Source organism: Stenella coeruleoalba (genome assembly GCF_951394435.1).
Source record: "Stenella coeruleoalba genome assembly, chromosome: 2".
NCBI classification, from domain to species: Eukaryota; Metazoa; Chordata; class Mammalia; order Artiodactyla; family Delphinidae; genus Stenella; species Stenella coeruleoalba.
This window is the reverse complement of record NC_137147.1, coordinates 157,494,050-157,516,158: the sequence shown is the minus strand read 5'-3', so window position 1 is coordinate 157,516,158 and position 22,109 is coordinate 157,494,050. Positions and strand designations below refer to the sequence as shown.

Below are 22,109 nucleotides of genomic sequence, written 5' to 3'. Positions count from 1 at the left end.
GCGGAGCACGGGCTCTAGGCACGTGGGCTTCAGTAGTTGTGGCGCATGGACTTAGTTGCTCCGCGGCATGTGGGATCTTCCCGGACCAGGGCTCGAACATGTTGTCCCCTGCACTGGCAGGCGGATTCTTAACCACTGCACCACCAGGGAAGTCCCCAGTAATGATCTTTTAAGAGAAAGACACATCTGGTGGCAAAACATCTTATAAAATGACAACTCACATGCAGGAACCCAGAGCATCGTGGTGAAATAATTATGGCTAGTACTGATTATAAATCTTGGGAGAGTATTCATGAGTTCTGAGTATGGAGACCCCACCCGGATGCCCACTAGACTTTTTAAAGGGATCCGTCGTCAGACAGCTTTAGGAAATTCCCGTCCAGGACCAAGACTGCTCCCCCACACTCCTGGCATGACCTTGCCCCCCATCTTGTGTGGCACCTGCCCACTCCTCCGGGAGCTGCAAGTCTGGGGAAGGACCTCAGTTTCACAGTGACACCAGTTTATGAAACTCTAGCTGAGACCACTGCCAAGAAGTGCTTGCTCACCCTCCTTCAACGGCAGGGGGAATCTCCCTCCCCTTTTCAGGGGAACGCTGAAGAAAGGATTCATACACGAACCCCAATCTTCTCACCAACCCCGGCCCACACCTCCCAGCAACTGAACTTGAAAAAAAAGAAAAAAAAAGCTGGTTAAAACCACTTCCTATATTTGAGACTAGAGAAGAGAGTGGTAGGCACGATTTCCTGACTGAACAAACCAGGCTAATACTTATATAGAGCAAGTGCTGACTGTCCTAGAGACGGATGGACCAGCGAGGATGACAACCTGGGCGGATTGATCCTTCCCCAGCCTCCCAGCGCGACGCCAGCAAGAGGCTGAAAGGAAACCCAGCATTCTGCAGAGAAGTACCTTTTCTTCCTGGCCCTCACATCGGCAGCTGATCCCAGGGGCCCGGACGATGGAGCCAGGCTTGCTGATGTGGGGATTCTTCGTATTCATCGTTGTACCTGGCTGCGTGACAGGTAAGGGGTCACTGGTGTCCTCGGAGTCCTGGGAAGGCTAAGGATGTCGACTCTCCCCAGCCACAGAATCCGAGAGGCACCTAAGTAGAAAGTACGGGGAAGGGGGTTGAATCCTGGGTTCTACCCCTATGTCCACAGCCCACCGGGGGCCCATTTTATGCCTCAATTATCGCCGACCTATAAAGAGAACTTGGAACGGTGGGCTCTCTGTCGCTCAAAGTCTTTGACGGCTGATTCTGGGAAGAATGGGGTGATGTGATATTTGAATGTTAGCATACTACTGAGCAGAGTCCTCAAGAACTTGGATTTTCCACTGAATTCAGTTTTCCACTGCACCCACAAAGCTGTAAGATAATACTAAGAATCTACTAGGAGTCTAAGACCAGGTGAATGTCTGGCAGACATTACTAACTCATATGTGAAACATTGGGATCATTTAAGATCTCGGAAGAGTTAAGCCTCAAGGATGTATACTTTGTTTTTTACTGTCTCGGGAAATAATACCTAGGAAGTTTCTTATACGTGTAACTTTATAGAAGTTTTAAAAAAATAAGCATATCACTTTCAGAACATTAATTCTTATGTTCTTATGTGTATATATGCATGTATGTATGTGTGTGGATATATACACATATATATATATATGAAAGTTTTGAATTCCTTTCATCCTTTCAAAAGGGTTTGTCAGTTTTTTTTTTAAGCAATAAGAAACCACCAACTTCTACCTCAAACCTCCTTCTTAATTGAGTGTGAACTTTCTAATAACATCTTCCCTTGCTTATGCAGGAAAACAGGTAAGATATCAGAGTCTATGATTTTATATCCTTCGTTTCTAGATATATAATGATGCTAAGTGGTCACAGAAAGATACGTTAAGAAGTGAAACAGGGTGATGCATAAGGAGTCTTTTTTGCTTGTTTAGGGGAAATGACCAAGTCACTGGGCTGTGAAGTGACCCAGGTGTAGGATCTTCTTTACTTTAAAGTGAAAAGTGGGCGTGATTTTAGGAAGGCTCATAATGAGATTTCTACCTCCACAGGGTCTTTGCAAAGTGGGAGGTCAAGCCAAGCCAGAACAGAAAAGTCTTTACAGTTAATCATGCCTCATCTCTGGGAAACACATTTCAAGTAAACGCGTGTTATTGCCAGCCGATGATGACTTATCTGAAGATTTGAATGGTCTTGTAGCAGTGAGGCCTCCTTCATACACTCGCCTCTTCAAAAATCTATCCAATATGTCTTGTTCCCCTTTTCAACACTGTAGGAAATACTAAAATGAACAAGACATAGCCTCACTCCTTAAGAGACATATAACCTAGTAAGGGGAAGAAAGGCATAGATATAATAACAGCAGTATGGGTGGAATGGGATAAGATCTAGGGGAGCATGTGTATATCACGGAAAGCTTCCTGAAAGCAGCAGCAAAAAGTGCCCTGAGGGGGCAGTGAATTTCCCTGAGCGGAGATTCCAGATAGAGAGGCCCACAGGAGCAAAGACACAGCAGAGCATCAGGGAACAGCCCCCAGCCTTGGACGGGGATGTGGGGTTGCTGGGGATTAAGACTGGAAAGGTAGGATGGCGTCAAATGAATGACCCAAGGCCTTCGTAACAAGTTTAAAAATTTAAACTTCATTTGGGAGTCAATAAAAGACTACTAGAAAGTAAAAATGACCATTTATAGAGTACCTTCTATGTGCCAGACGTGTAAGTCTTCTTTTCCTCTTCATAGTCCCTTTGCAAGGTGGATGTCACCAACCCAAGAGATGAAGAAGACCTCAAAACTCAGAGGTCACACAGGCAGTGACAGAGCCAGGACTCAAGCCCAGTTTTCTCAGCCATGTGCTCTTTCTGGTCCCTGCAGACAGGGTCCGAGCTCTACAGAGATGATTCCGTAGAAAGAGTAAGAGCACAGACAGGGCATGAAATGGTCCCATCCAGAGGCAAGTGAGGACTTGGTAGCTAAAGAGAATGATACGGGCTGAGTTTCTGGGATCCACATATGGCTTAGGAACCACTCCAGGGTGAGAAATAATCTCATCTCAAGCTTTTTCCTCCCAGGGGAACCCAGTCTTCAAATAAACAAATCTTTTTATTCCTCAGAAGGGAGAGTTGCTAACGAAATCAATCAGACTGTCAACAGATGCAATTTCTAGCTGATTCATAAGGAAGATTTTCAGTCTGAAAATTTCCAAAGCCACCATTTAAAATTGTGATGGGTGACAGGGGATGTATTAGTCAACATGAGTGTTTTGAGTCTCTGTATTACTGGGTCCTGGGATGTGGTTGAAAAGAGAATTCTCCTGATGTTGCCAACAGGCACGTTATTGAAGGTGCCTTTCTCAGCACTGTGGAAATTCTGAGAGTTTATCTATGCCTTGATCATCTTCCTTTCATTCTAGGAATTCTGTGATCAAATCTTCATGCCCTAGACTCAAAAAAAAAAAAAAAAAAAAACAATGTAGAAACCCATTAAGATGATATTTTTGTCTAATTATCCTTTCTTGTAAAGATGACTGCCCACACTGGAATTTCCATCTTCACATGTATCATTAAAACACAAAATGTTTAACTCTTCATATTTAATCATTCAATTTCTCTAGATCCCAAGGTGTTATTACCACTGTTTCCTTGCTCATCTTTAAGATGTACTTTGGAGAAGATGTATATATATATATATATATATATATATATATATATATATATATATATATATATGGGGCTTTGGTAAACTTAGGAAGTACCTCATGAAACAGTTGCTACTTTCTTTAAAAACAGCATGTCTTAAATAGGCAGTTCTGTTTATCACCCGTACATCTGCTCCTTTTGAGATCTGAGAGAATTAAGACACCAAAAAGAGTTGACTTCACTGATGGACAGTCAGCTAGAGATGCTATAGAGGACAGCTGATGAGCTCTACAGCTCCTATCCTCAACTTCACTCATACGAAGAGAAGACTTCTTAGCTTCTTTGGCTGAAGCCCTGAGTAGTCTGGAGGCTTCTGTGTTGTTTCTTGTTGAAGTCATTCCTATCATAGCGACAGTCACCCTTAAGTCAGGCTAGCCCTCAATGTGGTGGTCATTCAAGTTCGCTCCCTTCATTTCCAATGATCAGTAGAAACTGTAAAAATAAACAGAGTTCCTTTGGGAAGGGGGGCCATGTCACCTGAGGTCAGTGGATAGAAGAGTCAGGGATACTGAACTTCGCAGGGAACAGAAAGTGGTCCAAGGCACCTCCGAACGACCATCGTTGGAGGAGGTGAAGGGCGTGATTTTTGGCAAATTTCTATACCTCCCTGGGCCTCAGTTTCTCTGCAAAATGAAAAGATTGATGGAGCTGATCCTGAGACTGACTTCTAGCTCTATTGCTCTATGTCAAGAATTCTGAACAGGAAATAAAATAAGCTCTGTCGAAAGGCCTTTTCAAGCCGGCGTACTTTTGGATGAAAAAGTTTCCAAACCGAAGACATACACAGCAGGGTCTGGGTTAAGAGACCTTTGCAGGCCCAAGTGCCGAGGCTGACGTATCATTGTAGGTTATTTCCAACTCCTGGAAGGTACCGCGCAGCACTCAGGCGAGGTTGTAAACGTCAAGGCAAAAACACTTCTCACTGCTGGGTGAGGCTCCTGCTGTTCGCTTTTCGGGCATTTTTGCCCTCAAATGATTTCCTTGCTTCTCACAGGGGAGGTCTTTCATGAGCGGGAACCTCCTTCTCTTTATCCGAGGCCATTCCCTATCACAAAAGGAAAGAGGACCTTAATTCAATCGATTGTTTCAAAAAGCTATAAGCCTTGCATCCCTGAAAGTGGTCAAGGCTTTCCAGCCACGTCGGGGGAGCCACAGAGGGGCGCGTATGCTGGCTGGGAAGATGGATGGGGCGGAATTCCAGTTGTTCTCTGCTGCCCTCCAATCTCTATGTTTTAACTTCCCCTCCTAGAAAGTGAAATTAGGGATATGTGTCTTTCATACTTTTCAAATGAAAGAGCACCCAGATGGCAAACCAGTAGATTCTTGGCTTTAGGAGAGGATCTTGGCTTTTGTTCCTCATCTGCTCCCCTGCCCCAGACTTTAGGCGGCAGTGAGAATCAGAAAAGGAAGGAGACTTGAGTGGAAAGGTGACAGAGGCTGGGTGGGGGATGCCGCTGAAAAGGTAAAACTTTGGGAACTTCCCTGGTGGTGCAGTGGTTAAGACTCTGCACTTCCAATGCAGGGGTCACAGGTTCGATCCCTGGTCAGGGAACTAAGATCCCACATGCTGCGTGGTAAGGCCAAAAAAAAAGGTAAAACTTTGAACTGTGGGTTTATTCGTGTCTGGTGAATGTCCAACAGCCAAACAGAGTAAAGAGTTCCTCTATCCTTTTCCTCTCCATTAACCCCTGGGCTCCCTTTCTCTGCAAGTGTTTAAGCAGAGCCTAAATGAAAATTTGTCAAAAGTGGTGTAGAGATTTCCCAAGCCAGGCAGGAATGGCCTCTGATCCCTTTGGACTTAGAAGCTAGGATTCCTTCTCTCCAGGCTAACAATGTGTGTCACCTTGGTACCAGTCATGGCCCACCCAGGGGCCCTCTGAAGCCACTGGGGGTATCTAAACTTCCAGACACTCTCCTCTCTTGTTCTTCATCCAGGCAGGTATCAGGGGAAGAGAGATTGGAGACCCTTAACGAGCTCCCTCATCCCCTCTTTGGCCACCCTTTCTAGTAATTTCTTCAGGAAGTTCTGCTTCGGTGGAGTCAGCCGTTGCCCCAAGTATTATCAAGGGGGCAAAAAAAATGGTCCATAGAACCTCACCACATAAAGACAGACCTCATTTGTCACTCCTATACATACATCCTGAACCTCCCAACAGGAAGAACAAAGTGATAGCAAGACTCCATCTGGCTTAATCTTTCTTGAGTGGTGAGTCCTTGAGCAAATTTGATGAGTGCTGTTAACTGTCTCCTTAGAAAACTGTACATATGCACAAAATTTTGAGGATAATATTTAGGGTTGTAGCCTCCCTATCAACCAGGGTCTCCAGGAAGGACCTCCAATGAGGTTCTTTAATATCTGAACAGCTATAGTTGTGAGCACAGAGGATGAGACACAGGAAGTTATGCTCCCTGGTAAGGGAGCTATAGTTGGTTTGGCAAAAGCAACCTAAAAGGCCTGGGTGCCTAGACAAGATAGTAAGAAAATGTACCAAGGACACAAGGCAAACAGGAAAAGTGAAGAGCCAGGACTAGAATCCAGGCTTCCCAAATTCCAGTCCAATATTCCCCTTAGGTCTTCACGTCGACTCTCAGTGACATCCATCCATCCATCTTTCCATCCATTGATCCACCCATCTTTCCATCCATCCATCCATCCATCCATCCATCCATCCATCCATCCACGTGTTAGGATTACCAAGATGGAAAAGGTCTTTGCTCTCAAACTGCTTCTGGCCTAAGACTGGAGATAAAACATCTGCTGAGCAACTCCCACCTTGAAGACTTGCCAATGGAGGCAGCAGTGTTTGCCAGCGAGTCAACAGCCATCACTGAATCCCTCTCCCTCTCAGGCTTTCAAATAAGCCACCCATTTAGGGGAAAACAATAATAGAATCATCTCTAGGTATTTTCCACTCTAAGATTACTCAGGAAGTTTTTGGCTGTTTGACTTGTTTGGACGTTACTCTGGGATTTGCCTCCATCAGGGAGAAAACACAAGTCCAACTGGGAAATGTATTTAGAGCAGTGGTTCCTAGCATGAACTGCACATTAAGTGTGCGTCTGGGAAACTTTAACAAATGATGCCCAAGCCTCACCCAAGACCAATTAAGACCAATTAGGTCAGACTCTCTGGGGATGAGAATCGGACATAAGGATAACATTATTTTTAAGCTCCTCAGATGATTCAAGATGCGGTTAGGATTGAAATCCACAGAATAATGATTCCATGGTTGGTCCAATTCCATTGTTTTATTTCTATTCACTAGGAATAGGTGCCCTAGCACAGTATTTCCCAAAGTTTAATCTATTATAGATCACCTAGGGGCCTGTTGTGAGGCAGATTCTAACTCAGGATGTCAGGGATGGGGGCTGAGATTCTGGTTCAGGCTCCCTGTGAGGCCCATGTTGCTAATGCCCTAACCCCATTTTGAGTAGCAAGGCTGTCACAGGAGAGAAGAAATGTGTGCTGTGTCCACCCCACACAGAACCTGCAAGTAAAATGGGAAAACCAGTCTGGGAAAGACACAAGATCAAATATTACAAAGTGGTATGCAGCAAAGTTGACACATGCCACAGCGACCAAAGCAGGGTAAGGTGCTTCGCGGAGCGTTCAGAAAGGCTTCTTGGAGAAGGTGGCTCTAAGCTTGTGCTTGTGAATGTCAGAAGAGGCTGGAGGGTGGTGTTTCCTAATGATGTTGCTACAGTTGTATACGTGGTTCATGCTCCTTGAGTAACAACTGAAAATTGAGGTGTTAATGAGAGCAACAAAACAAATGACGCATATTTCAAATATTGGGTTGGCCAAAATGTTTGTTTGGGGTTTTCCGTAAGATGGTACGGAAAAACCCGAACGAACTCTTTCATATTTTGTGTTGGCTGCATGCAAGATGAGGCTCAAATGGCTAATGATGATCTGATAAAAACTAGTACCTTTGCTCCGACAAGAAGCACCTGTGTTCTCCTCTCATGTTGATCCTCTAGTGTCTACACACCTTGTTGGGGTCTGGTAGACTTCATTCCCACAATGGGTCACTGAATCAGCATGACCAGGACCACATGACACCTCTGGGTAACAGTCAAGAAGTCCAGGGTCTTATTCCCCTACATCCGAATTGTGCCCCGACCTAGCCCTGGCCAACGACACACCACAAGGCCAGAGCTCTGGGACCTCCATCCTGACCGCCCACGTGACACTTTGCCCCCACCCACCCTGGCCATGCGGCTTTCCATCAGCCACGGTGCCTGCACTCTGAACCCAGCGTCAGGTACCCAGGAGGATTTCAGGCAGCAGAAACACTAAGGCACCTAAGTGTGGATGCCATGGGTGGGGGGTGACCAGAAGCTCACAAGGGACCAAGTAAGGTGAATAGCCTGGGTCAGACTAGTCAGACCTGCTTCCTGGGTTGCTTTCCCCCCTTTTCCAATCATTCTGGATGCAGTGAAAGGCCAGGCTGGCATCAGGAGGCTAGGAACAGTTAAATAATTTTTCCCAAAAGAAGAAGAAAGAGAAGCAGGTTTCTAAAGAATAAAAAGTAAGTGCTAAGAAGGCGATTGGTTCCTTTAAAAGAAAGAGCGTGGAAAGCCCGCTGGTCTTCAGGAGGCCCTCTTGAGAGAGAAAGCTGAGTGGTGGGCGAAGCTGTGAACTGGAGAACAGACGGCTATCTGGGGCAGGCCTGGCACAAACCCTGATCCCAGTACCCACTTTTTCCTTTGAGGCTTATTTGCCTTCAGCCTTGTTGCAGGAAACTTTTTTTTTTTTTTTGGCTATGCCGCGTGGCTTGTGGAACCTTCGTTCCCCGACCCGGGACTGAACCCAGGGCCACGGCAGCGAAGGCACCGAGTCCTAACCACTGGACCACCAGGGAACTCCCCAAGAAACATTTTAAACACGAATGATAATAACAAGAGCTAATATTCACAGCCTACATGCTCTCTTACAGGCATTATGTGAAAATGTAGTGTTCCTTCCAATAATCCTGAAAATCAGGTCGGCCTTGCTCTCACCCCCATTTTGCACCTGGTAAACTGAGGCTCACAGAAGTGAGTAAGTTAGCCCATGGAACACAACCGGGGTGGGGAGCGAGGATGTGAACCAGGCTGGAGTGGTGCAGAGCCCTCGTTCTTGATGATTCTCCTGAACCCACGTTAGTAAACAAGTTTAATTTCACTTTTTTAAAAGTGGAAGAGAGTCCGCTCTGAAGAGGTCCTGCTGCTGCTTTGGTTGTGCGTAAGTGAACGAGCCTGTTCCTACAGACTCCGACCCCAGATGCCCAGCAGCGATCCCTCCATCTCCTCTAGGAGGTGACCTCTTCAGGCACACAGAGCCCCTGCAGACTTAAGTCCTCTGAATCCCACTCTCCCCCTCCTTCTACGCCCCAAACAGCAGCTAGGAGTGTCTTTCCTGCATTTGACTGTGCTTGAAAGAAAGCACTCGAGTCGAGCCATGTCTGCCCCAGACGCCCACGAAACAGAGGAAATTCTGAGCACCTCCGGGCATGAGTCAACCCCACCACGTTCAGGAATCTCTGCCCACAGAATCACCCACTCTTTTCTGTTTGGGCCCAAAATAGATACCTCCTTCAGAAGTCTTGCTGCTTTTTGTATCCTCAGCAATAAGAAAACAAAGGTGAGGACAGGTGTGCCTCTGAGGCATGATGGTGGGAATCTTCTCTGCTGTGAAGTTTTTCAGAGTGAAAACACTGCTGCCAAGGTAGACAGACAGGATGGGTGTGACAGGTGGAGGAGGGACACAGGAGGGTGGAGGGGGATAGTCTCGCCTGTGGCATCACCTTCAGGCACTGCTTCATTCCTTTGTTGATTCATTCATTCGGCAAATATTTATTGAGCAACTACTATGTGTCAGATACAGGGTTAGGAGATGAATGTAACCCAGTCCTTGGCCGCCAGGAACACACCATCCAGCAGGAGAGAAATATATCGCACAGATAATGCCAACACAAGCTGAGATCTAAAATGCAAATACAAAGAAAGAGTGAATGGAACACACAGACAAATGTTTGTTCTTATACGAGTCCCCGTACCTCTTTATTTATTTATTTATTTATTTTCGGCTGTGTTGGGTCTTCGTTTCTGTGCGAGGGCTTTCTCTAGTTGCGACGAGCGGGGGCCACTCTTCATCGCGGTGCGCGGGCCTCTCACTATCGCGGCCTCTCTTGCTGCAGCGCACAGGCTCCAGACGCGCAGGCTCAGTAGCTGTGGCGCGCGGGCTTAGTTGCTCCGCGGCACGTGGGATCTTCCCAGACCAGGGCTCGAACCCGTGTCCCCTGCATTGGCAGGCAGATTCTCAACCACTGCGCCACCAGGGAAGCCCTCCCCGTACCTACTGAATCAAGAACTGCCTCACCTTTACACTAACATCTGGGACAGAAAGGAGGGCTGAGAGCATTACTTGGTCATTATCAACTACTGAAGTTATTAAAATCAAACACCACAGATTTTGAATTTATAACAACATAGAGGATGTGCAGAAGCTTTCTTTTGCTCAAGAAAGTCCCTGACCAAGAAAGTGGGAACATTTCAGGTGGGAGTAGTTACATTCCTTGAAGAAGAAACTAATGGCTCCCACAGCCCCCAGGTATTGCAGAAGTACCATTTATACACAGTGCTGACCGATGGCATGTCCTCAGCGGAGTGTGAACCACTCCCCAATTCTAAACGCCCAGGAAGGACCTTCCTCTCCAAGGAAGAGATGAAGGGAACCTAGTCAGTCCGGTTACCTTATATACTTAAAAGCAAAGCAACAGTGTTTCTTTAAAACATATATATATATATATATATATATAGTATGTGTTTATATGTATACATGTTTGTGTATGTATACACATACATATATATACTATGTGTATATATGTACGTGTGTGTATATATATATACACACACGTGTATATAATATGTGTATATATATGTGTGTGTGTGTATAACTACATATACATAGTTTCATGAAATGAGGTCCTTGGAGCAAATTGGCTCATCTCCTCAGAGAAAGATCGTGATACCAAATAAAGGGCAGAGGAATCATTTCTAAGAGTTTTGCTTGAAATCCCCGAAGGCTGAGTTGACGTCAGCTTCTTCCTGCCTCGGGGCTCTGTGAGTTTCCCGGGAGTTTCGGGGGAGGCTGCGCATCTGGCATCTTTCCTGGCTGCGGCCGGGGCTGTCACGGCGTCCCCGGCTGGTGAAACCCGCCAGAGCCTGCACACCCAGCTGAATGTGGTATCCGTTTCCGGTCCCTGTGGTAGTGACACCTCTGTTCAGAGCCTGATTTAGAATAAAAGGATCTTTGTGAAGAGAAAACTCCTTATTTTAAGTGGAAAGCAAAACAAACAACTACAAAAAAAATTACAAACCCCAAAACCTTTTAAAAATAAAAGGGCAGTTTCCGCTGACACCCTGCTGACACCCAGGAGAGCACGGGTACTGCAAAGGGTGAGCATTTCGGCTCTGATGTGCAAACGGGTCGTTGTTTATCTCACTTTTGGCTTTCAACGCCTTTCACTGGCCATCAAGTTTCACTTTCCCTCTTCCCAGGGCTTCGTTAACCTCACTCCTCTAGCCTGAATTTGCAGTGGGCTTGTGCAGAGGGTCTGCGAGCAGAGCTGTCAGGACACCTCAGCCTCCCGCCCTCCTCCTCCTGGGAGAGTAAGTGTGTGCGCTGCACCTGTTACCTCACAGAAGCCTCACAATGACCCTGTGAGTCAGGTACCACCATGATCATTCCCATTTTTACAGATGAGGAGACTGAAGTTGTGAAGCAGTCATTCCCGTGCCCAAGAAAGTGATGGAGGCGGGCTACCGGCTCCATCCCTGTACAAAGGAAGCATACAGTCGACAGGTCTCATTAACTCCCCTGGGCTTCTTAGGTAAGCCTTCCAGGTCTCATTTTAAGTCACTCTTTGATCCATCCCCAAATTAATTCTCCTGAAAACAACTTTCGTGATGCCTTTCCCCAGATCAAAGAGCTCAAATCATTCCCCGCTCCCTGTGGGGCACACTTCCTCTGCCTGGCATCCCATATTCTTTCTGACCTGGACCATCTGCATGTCTTCTGCACATCAGGCCCCCCAGCTCCAGGCACCCCAGCCCGCAGGTCTCCTATTCTGCAACCGTAGCTTCCTCGCCTATGATTTCAAAGCCTAGGGGCATCCTCGCCTCTTATAATCTTCCGCGTCTCGTCGGCCTATTTGGAATTCTTCCCAACTGGAAAGCACCTTGGGAGAGCAGAAAGGGCTCATGAATTTGGGATTCTGCAGGCTTGGATTCAGATCCTGGTTTGGACTTGTGTGACTCTCCTTTCCTTTAAAACAATCGCTGGGTACCATTCTCTGCAGGCTCCAGCAGGGTGGAGGCATCTGATGGACACGGTGTGGCAAGCACTGTGTAAAGAAATGGCGGGTAGCTTGGGAGTGCAGCGGAATGCCCAAAACCAAAGAGACAGGTCCAGGAGGCTTCCCAGAGAAATGTGACAGCAAGGGAGGCCTGCAGGACAAGCAGAAGTAGAGAAGGTGGAAGCGAAGTCGTGAGCAAGGTTAACGACAAAAGACAGAGCATAGTCCACCAGGCTGGAGAGCTCAGGCGGGGGGCAGAGGTGGAGGCTGTTGAGGCTGGGCTGTGAGCTATGTCATGGAGCCTTGCCAAGTACAGGGGCTTCGACTGTATCCTGGGAGGAATGGGTACCACAGAGCGGCGTGGGCAAGGGAAGGATGCAGTCTGGGCTTTAGAGCGTTGGCTCTGGCATCCGTGCGTATGACGGCAGACGGGACAGGGGGAGGGGGTGCAGCCCCAGAGGGCGCTGAGTGACCTAGTGGGGAGCTGGTCATGGGCAGGTTCTTCTAACCTCCATGGGCTTCAGTTGCTGTGGGTATAAAGTGGGACGCGGCGGCCTGCCTACAGTAACCAGGATATAGTAGGTGCTCAGTAAACATGGCTTGCTGGGCTTCCAATCTGCACAGCCAAGGCCCAGAGCACCTCTCCACAGGGCTGTCTCACAGACTTCTCAAACTCAGTACAGCCAGAGCTGTGGCCCCAGGCCTGGTCTTCCTCCTCTATTTCCCATTTTAGTGAAAGACACTACTATCCGCCCAGCTGCCCAGGAACCCTGGGCAAAATCCTTATTCCTTTCCCTTGGCTGGCACTCCCTATGAAGCCCCAGTCCCTGTAGAGTCCAGCCCGAACGATCTCTGCACGTTAGCACCCAGCATCTGCTCTTCAAGCTCCAGCACCCACCCCACCCCAAGATGCCCACAATGGCCTTCCCACCATGCGGGACACATGTGGGACGGGGCGGGGGACGGTCAGAGCATACGGTGGCCACATGAACAGGATGCAGCTGAGACACAGGGAGGAAACTGTGGGCGAACGGGGTCACGAGCACCTCCATCTGTGAGGCTGCGGATCCAAACGCTGGCCTCACACCGACCAGCTGTGCGACTCCGCGAAGGTCACTGACCCTGTCGGGGCCTCACCGCCATCGTGTATGACACAGAGCCAGTAAGAATGACTATGTAATAATTAATCATATTTAAATGTTTCTTATTTATAACTATATTAATTATACTGTAGTACTTTGTATATCAATTATACATTTAATATTTTAATTATAATAATGTACTATATAATAATCATTGTATTAATTGTCATGAATATTCCTAACAGCCCACTTCATAGGGGGCTGTGAGGACCAGAGAGGTCCATATATGTACCCCGATCAGTGCCCGGTGTGCAATGTCTCACACACCTTGGACAGAGTGGGCACTGTCTAAGCATGCGAGGAGATGGATAGGGAGGGTCTCTAAGCCCCTTTCTGTCCCGACATTCTACGGCTTAATAAACACCCTATAGCGGAGTGAAAAGTCATCCCTTCAGCCCTGTGCTGACCGAGCTATTCAGCCCCCCAGCGGCCGGCAAGCTCCCCTACCTGCATCCGGTCCATTTGTAAGCAGGACTGAAGGTATCAGTTCACACTACGGAAGGAAGTCTATCTAGTTCACGCTACAATTACCACATCCTTGGCGAGTCCCATCTGTCCTTTTCAGCGCAAAGCAATTCCCAGTGAATCACGGTAACAGGTCTTAAGTTCCCATGCCCTGGGAAAGCGCTGCCACCTGGGGTTTAAATTCTATAAGAAGCCCGACACAAATGCCCCTTGCAGGACCATCATCTGTGGTCGTCAAGCCTGTGGTGTCTGTTGAAAGGAACAGCACCCACCTACGGCACTGGGCAGAGGGCCGGATTTCGGTGCTACCTAAGAATTTAGGGAAGGCGCCTTTAAAGGGCGCTCTGGGGAACACGGAGCCCGTTTCCTTCAGTGCCGGCCAAGGGAGGACAGCCCAGGCTGAGTCCACAGACTGAATTCATCAAAAGCCTTTCAGTTGAGGCTGCTTCTCCGAGGCCAGTCCCTGGAGTACCGGGAGGGCTTTGGGTCTCATTTAATCGACGATCCTAACATAACCTCCTCCCGACCCTGTGTCACCCACCCCATCATGCGCCCACTCTGACACATCCTCATCCTTCTTCTGTTTATGGGGCAGCGCCTGCCGACATGCAGATTTGGGAAATACGTTCAGGCTGCTGTTTGTCTACCCTGAACCCGACTTAAGCGAGTCACAGTGGACAAGCAGATCAGGGCTGCTCCCAAAGCACCGAGAACCCCAGAACCTAAATCAGCACCTTCCCCTCCGGGCAGTCTGTGGCCTCCATGTCCATGTCTGGATTGACATTCTCCACGCAAGGGTCTGATCCCCATCCAAAACGCACGGTGATGTCTGTGCAGGCTGCTCTAACAGAATACCAAAGCCTGGGGGGCTCAGAACAACAGAACTTCATTCCTCACTTATTCCTGGAGGCTGGGATCAGGGGGCTTGCGTGGTGGGGTTTGGGGGAGGGCCGTTGTGTCCCCACATGGCTGGAAGCAGAGAGGATGCCGGCTCTCCCATGACTCCTACAGGGGCACAAACTCACCCCTGAGGCTCCACCCTCATGGCCTCATCTCACCTCAAGGCCCCACCTTCTAACACCATCACGCTGGACAGTAAGGATTCGGCATACGGATTTGGGGGGGCAAGGGGGCCTCAAACATTGAATCCAAACAGCACACACGTGTGTCTTGTTTAAAACTGAGTGTGATTCTTGAGGCGTGAAGAAGAGTGTCCCAGAGTTAGGGGGATGGCGGGCATCCCCGGGAGGTGGAGTGGAGGCGGCAGGTGTGGGTTCCTGCTGGCAACACCTGACCCGGGTCCCCCCAGGCTCTGTACATGTGGATTTGGGGTGCCTGCCACACTTAGGGTCCATGTCAGCGTGGCCAGCTGCTGTTAGAGACCCGAATGGGTGGGACAGTGGGTGGGATTCACCAACGTAGCACATTTCTACGAAAAACATTATTTCGTCCCAAGAAATGGGTTTCAAAGATTTGAAGGAAAACTGCTTTTCAATTTCAGAGAAAAAACACGGGTCTATTTCTATCCCCCTTGTTTTTCTTATCTGACAACCTTTAATTTTCATCAGGTTGACATTCTGCAGTAAACTTGTGGTTAACACTTTCAAGTACAGAAGTTTGTTATCAGCTAGGCTCCCAGGGGCAAAACACAACCACCCCCAAAATTTCATTCACAGAAGCATGTGAGACCCCGAAACACGAGAGCTTTGATTCAGGGACAGCTTCTGGGAGGAATATTGTCGGTTCTCAGTCTCCTTTTTTCCCTTCCAAGGGAAAGAGAAAATAACTGGATTCCCACCCATCTCCCCCACCTTCTTTTTTCTTGGTAATAAGTGTTGATTAAGGAAGAAGATGTTCTCCAGAAGGATCTTACCCCATGAGTCACTCATTCTTGGGTAGTGGAAATTCTGACTCTTTGGCCTGGGAGGCCCAGCCGGGTCTCAGAAACTGTGGGTCAGACACACACAGAACTCACAGATGAAGGATGCTAATTACTGCAGAATGAGCCCAGCTGCACTGAGATCTTCCCCTTCAGAGTACACAGCCTCCCCTCTTATTCTTACCCAGGGAATCAGACACCTTTTCTTTGATGCCATTAAATTGCCTTAACCCATCCCCCCAGCCCTGAGCACAAACAAACTTGGGTCTGCCACGTTCCCCTCAGCATTTATGCTAAACAAAGATGGATATGTGTCTGAATTAACTGATTAATAGACCATAATATCGACGCAATTGCCAATACACTCAAGCATTCTTTCAGTGCCTACGGCTGCCCACGTTGAAGAAACAGTTTAAATAAATAGTAGGTGACATGGACAGCCAACAACAACCAGAAATGACTGGAAGTTTTCAAATTAAACCATGGGGAGCTAGTCGGCAGTGATCAGGAAGTTGACCATGTTTTATTAGATGTGAAGGCCATTGTGAATATAGGTGAGAGGAAGGAAACGAATGCAGAATTCTCATAAATAGTCCTTAGAAGATGACGTCAAAAGAAACTCCATTTCCTTGCTCTGACACAATCAAGCTTTAAGTAATTAACATTTTAGATAATTTTTTTTCCAACTCACGAAGGAACCTTACATATTTTATCATTTGGTCCTAAAAACAACACTGCTCGAGAGATAATAATAGCAACAATCAAGACTTGTGGGACATTTTACAGATATCAAGGTCCTTTCACTTACATTATTTCCACAGATACATTTCTGTCATTCACACCCTTGCCATTCACACTCTAGCAAACATTCCACTTATAGTCCCCTGAACCTGGCATTCCCCCTGCCAGGGTGACATATTCTGCCGAACCTGCCAGGTGAACCCTGTTCACCCTTCATACGAGGTACAGCCAGGAGCAGCCTTCCTCCTTACCTGGCTCACAGGCCAGGAAGGATTCCACCCCCTCATCAGGGGCACCACGCCAGGAGGCCCAGAAAACCAATCAGCGTGGCAAAGGCAGTGACCTGGAGTATCTAAGAAGCTCCTATGGTCACAAGCTCCTTAATGGCTCTGAGGAATCTGCCATCTGCTATTTGATCGGCAGACTCAGTCCCCAAAGCAAAGCAAGGAAATGCTGTCAATCCCTCCCGACAGGAGGGAGTCCAGTGTTTGACAAACTCACTTCCCAGATTAAAGGAAAAAGAGGGAGGGGCAGTTGTGGTACCCAGCGGTGAATCACGGAGGCAGAGAATACCTCACCTGCAGGCATTTACCGTGACACTAGCGCATCAGCTCTGTGCTCTGGGACCCTAGGATGCTTGGCTTGACGATATTTTAAAAGACATATCGGAGGCGGGGAGACACGGGAGGTGGAGGGAAATGATAAGATGCTACTGCTCTGGCGGGTCTGCAGCTGGGAGGGCTGCAGGAGAGTGGTGAACGTTACAGAAGAGAGGGGGCGTGGGCGAGGCTCCCGCAGAGGTCTAAGCAAGGACTCTTGAGAAGGGTTTGGACCTGACGGCAAAGGAAAGTGGAATTTAAGGGAGATGCTGAAGTGTCACATCACAGGAATGTCAGGGTCACCAAGAGAAACAAGGACAAGAAGAGGAACAGAGGATTGTTCGTGTGTGTGTTTGTTTTTAACTTTTTTTTATGTATAAAGTTTTTATTTTGTGATTTTCTCAGGATACATTTCCAGATATAGGATGCATGGGTAAAAGATTATGTAGATTTTGATAACTATGTATTGAAGCTCTGTATTGTAATGGTTAAGATGTTGGGCTGTGGAGTTTAGAATGAGCTGGGTTCAAATTCTAGTTCTGCTTGATCTTGGACCAGCTATTGTAAATCTATGTTTTTAACTTTTTATTTTGAGATAATTATAGACTCACATGCAGTTGTAAATAATAATATCGAGAGATCCAATATAGCCTTCATTCAATTTACCTCCAAATTATAGCATGATATCACAACCAGGAAATTGACCTTGCTACAATCCATCAGTCTTACTCAGATCTCACCAATTTTATATGCTCTCATCCGTGCATGTGTGTCTTTGGTTCTACACAACTGTCCCACATGTGTAGATTCATGTGACCATCACCAGAGCCAAGATACACAGCAGTTCTCTTCACAAGGATCCTTCCCGCTGCCCTATCATGGCCACAGCCACACGCCTCCTTCCTCCCTAATCCCTGGCAGACACTAAGCTGCTCTCCATCTCTATAATTTTGTCATTTTTAAGACTGCAAAATAAATGGAATCACACAATATGTAACCTTTGAAACTGGCTTTTTTCACTCAACCTAATTCCCTTTCTGCACGTAATTCTCTTACGATCCATCTTTCTGCACATAATTCCCTTGAGATCCACCTTTCTGCACACAATTCCCTTGTGATCCATCTTTCTGCATTCCTTAGCTGGCATTATCCTGTAAAAAAAAGTGTTTCTTCCCTACCCACCCCATGCCACACTTCTTTAGTATCACTCTTGATTGCTCTCTTTTAAAATTATTTCATTATTTTATTACTCCCACCATTGATTCTCTTGGGTTTACTAGACGCACTACCGTATAATCTGCAAGCAGAGATAGCTTTATTTCTTTTCTTTCCAGTTTTTATGTCCCTACATTCTTTCGTCTGATTGAATTGACTAAAACCCCAATGGCAATGTTAAGTAGAAGAAGAAATAGTATCTTCACCTAGAAGTTTTGAACAGAGTTGAAGTACCAGAGGATGGCCAGAAGGAAAGGTGGAAGGCATTCTGTCTAGACTAGAGCTCAGGGCTAGAGGTAGGAATTTAGAAGAGGCAGCACAGCATCCTGTCAAGACCACGGCTCGGAAGCCTAGATGAGCCTCCAGCTCCATCCCTGTGGGTCCTCTAGCTGGGCGACCTCGCTGGGTGACCTCAGGCAATTCTCCAAACCTCGTTGTGCCTTGATGTCTCATTTGTAAAATGGCAGTAATCATGATAATGTCCACTTCATAGTACACTTGTCAGGATCAGATTAGTTCATATGTGTGAGGGCTTGTTACTGTTACTTAAAAATGAATTAATAGAAATTGAGCTATTTGTAATGAGGTGGATGGACCTAGAGTCTGTCATACAGAGTGAAGTAAGTCAGAAAGAGAAAAACAAATACCGTATGCTAACACATATATATGGAATTTAAGAAAAAAAATGTCATGAAGAACCTAGGGGTAAGACAGGAATAAAGACGCAGACCTACTAGAGAATGGACTTGAGGATATGGGGAGGGGGAAGGGTAAGCTGTGACAAAGCGAGAGAGTGGCATGGACATATATACACTACCAAACGTAAGGTAGATAGCTAGTGGGAAGCAGCCGCATAGCACAGGGAGATCAGCTCAGTGCTTTGTGACCACCTAGAGGGGTGGGATAGGGAGGGTGGGAGGGACGGAGACACAAGAGGGAAGAGATATGGGAACATATGTATGTGTATAACTGATTCACTTTGTTATAAAGCAGAAACTAACACACCATTGTAAAGCAGTTATACTCCAATAAAGATGTAAAAAAAAAAAAGAATTAATAAACATGTACTCAAACTTTCTCAGTTTTAATTTCTAATATGGCAAACAATGATGGACATAACCCACAAAAACAAAAGCTTTGCGGGGGGGTCCTCAGTAATTTTTGAGAGTATAAAGGGGTCCTGATACCAAAAGTTTTGAGAATCACTGCCTTCGTCATACTGGTTGTTAAAATTTGAAATACTTCCAAGCTTGTTGGTAAACACCTGCTGCTTTGAACCTGTCAAATGACCCTCCCTACTCATTCCCCTGGCTCCTCCCACATATCGGCACTGAAGGGTTACCGTGTGGCAGACAGGGCTCCAGGACCCTCGGCTTCATCCTCATTGGCATCCTTGGTTCCTGACCCTGCTACCCTGCTTGTTCAACATTTTGAATCTCACTCCTACAGAGAAACCAACTGCATAGCCCTCTGAGCTCTTACGGCGACCTGAGGTCCATGCAAACCTTTTCTCCACACTCTGATCTCTTCTTCCTTGCTTCTTCCTGAGACATTTATGTTTGCTATTTGAAAGAATTTCCTGGAAGTAAAAGTGAGATTTTTTTTTAAAGGTAGACATAAGGGCAGCAATAGTGGGCTTTCTTGTGATTCTGATCCCATTACCTTGAGCTGTGTGACCTGGGCGATTGACTGAATCTCTCTGAAACTCAATCTCCTGCTGTACAGAGTGGGGTGACAATATGTCCCTTTGAGGGTTGTAGTGAGCATGGAAGGTGATCTCTACAAGTGAGCAGCACACAGGCAGGGCTCAGATGTGAGTTACTATTACATAAATAGCCCCAAATGGAGGACCTGAGCTCTCTGACTTCAAAGATAATGATCTGAATTAAACCACAACATCTCACAAACACTTCCCAGTAACCCAGATACTTTAGACATAGCTCTAACTCCTAGCTAGAGAGAACCTTCCATAGCAGGGTGAGAAGCATACTCGTTCCTGAAGATAACGATGAGAAAGCACTGAACTGGGAGTCAGGGCTCCGTTCTACTCCCAGGTTTGCCACAATTGGAGGAACGGCACTCGGGCTGTTTCCTTATCAACAAAAGGGGAGATTAACCTAAATCATCTTTGGGGTTTCTCCCAGCTCTCAGATCCTGGGATCCTATTGAGAGGAATAGTCAACATGTCCTATAATATTTTATTTTGAACCCAAAACACCCGCTTTCTATAAGGCTCAGACTGCTGGGTGGATTTCCCAAGGAATTTGGAGACTGTCTTTGACATTAGGTATATCTTGGGCTTCTTCTCAGATCTGACACAGAAGATGAATGTCTTTAGGTCAAGAACGACACAATTTCTTTATCCAGTGCCCCAAACTCTTGATGGACTCCTATGTCCCTTGCATAAAGCTTAGTAAATCATCATCTAGAAGTTTCTGTGCTTAGTGAGTTATTCTAATGTTCATCCCCGATCCCTATTGTATAGACGGCCAAGCAGAAGGACACAAAGATGAAGCCATGCACTCAGTGCTGGCTGGGCTGTACGGGTAAACAAAACTTGACCTTGATTCATCCACAGAGCAAAGAATCTTATCTCAGACCCTGTCCACATCCTTTTGAAGCCCCTTCCTTTTCCTTATCTTTCACGTTACACAGGCCACAAGGGCCAGATGAGTGCTCTCTCATTTTGAACAACATCAGAAAAGAATTTTTTTAAAAAATCACCTTGCCCACAGCCATTTTCACCCACCCACCTTTCCTCCAGCCAGGGGAGCTCTCACTGCACCCTTTTAGATGCTTTGCCTGGGAACGAAGTGTTCTGTAAGCAGATTCAGCCCCGCCTGAGGGCCCCGCTCTCGGTCCCCTTGGGGAGGCGGGCCCTCCGGAGGGGGCAGAAGAGGGGGGAAGACGGGGCAGCCACTGCTGGGTGCTGAGTGCGGCTACAGCCCCTGCAGCATTGGGGCGCTCGAGTGCGGCTACAGCCCCTGCAGCATTGGGGCGCTCGAGAGAAATAGTTTCAGCCTCCACACTCACCCCACTGTGCCCAGATGTGCATTTAACAAGCCCCCCAAGCCACGTGTGCACACATTAAAGTTTGAGAAGCTCTGCTGTGAACAAGTGAAGCAGAGAGTCCTACCAGCTGTAGGAAACCAACTTCCCAGCTCAAAGGACCGACTGCCTTCCAGGTGTTGATATTTCTGGTTAACTCGAGGAACACAAAAATATATAAGCACAAAATTTACCTTAGTTCTGTTCCCTTCTAAAAACAAAACAGCAAGACACCAAGGGGTAGCTTTATTTAGGGGAGTGGAGTTGAGGTCATATGCTAAATGAGAGAAAGGGTGTCAGCATTCCAGATCCAATCAGGAAGCCCTGGTCTGCATCTCTTGTCTCTCTTAGTGAGTGACAGGCCACTTAGAGGAAGAGAAGGGAGTGCCTCGTTTCACCAAGTTTCTCATCTTTTATTGGAAACCCAAGCAGTAGAAGCTGTACGACTGTCCTTCTGGGAACAGTGGCGGAAAGGAGAGAGCAGACGCCTGGGAGACACAAAAGCTGGTCTGAATCCCTAAATCTGTTGCTGTGTAACCTACGAATGCCTAATCTTTCCCTCCCTAGCATGGGCGTGGTGAGATGGAGGAGGTGAGCCTCTAGCAATTCAGTGGAGGGAAAACAAAAGGCAAAACAACACAGAAAAAAAGACGAAGCGTGTCCCAGGGTCCGTCACCCTCAGCCACCTTCCTCCCAGACCTGTGCGGTGACACAGCCCAGAGCAAGGTGGCTCTCAATTACTGTCGCTAATGTCGGCTGAAGAAGTCAAAGGCAGCAATGAATTCCTGCATTTCAGTTGAGCCGGGAATTCCTGGAGGCAACAAGCCTACAGATATCCCAAGGGAGGATGCACCTGGGACAGTGTTTCAGGGACAGGGATGGAGGCTGGGTGGGCGCAGGGGGTGGGACATATGGGGTCCTGCCTGTGTCTTTCCAGGTACCATTCTTAGCAAAAATTTGAAATAAGAT

General features: G+C 47.1%; 2 protein-coding genes across 2 annotated transcripts in view; one reads left to right on the top strand and one right to left on the bottom strand.

Moving 5' to 3' along the window:
- Nucleotides 1–773: 773 nt before the first annotated feature.
- IL2RA (interleukin 2 receptor subunit alpha) overlaps nt 774–22,109 on the top strand; it is a gene marked incomplete at its 3' end in the record, with an annotated part of 37,520 nt that continues 16,184 nt past the window's right edge. The window contains exon 1 of the mRNA XM_079913759.1: nt 774–1,025. Coding sequence (XP_079769885.1) covers nt 962–1,025 — 64 coding nt within the window. The 5' untranslated portion in view covers nt 774–961. The remainder of the gene's footprint in view (nt 1,026–22,109) is intronic.
- Nucleotides 10,819–22,109, bottom strand: part of FBH1 (F-box DNA helicase 1) — a 142,164-nt gene continuing 130,873 nt past the window's right edge. The window contains exon 23 of the transcript XR_013827173.1: nt 10,819–10,984. The gene's annotated coding sequence lies outside the window, so the exon portion shown is untranslated. The remainder of the gene's footprint in view (nt 10,985–22,109) is intronic.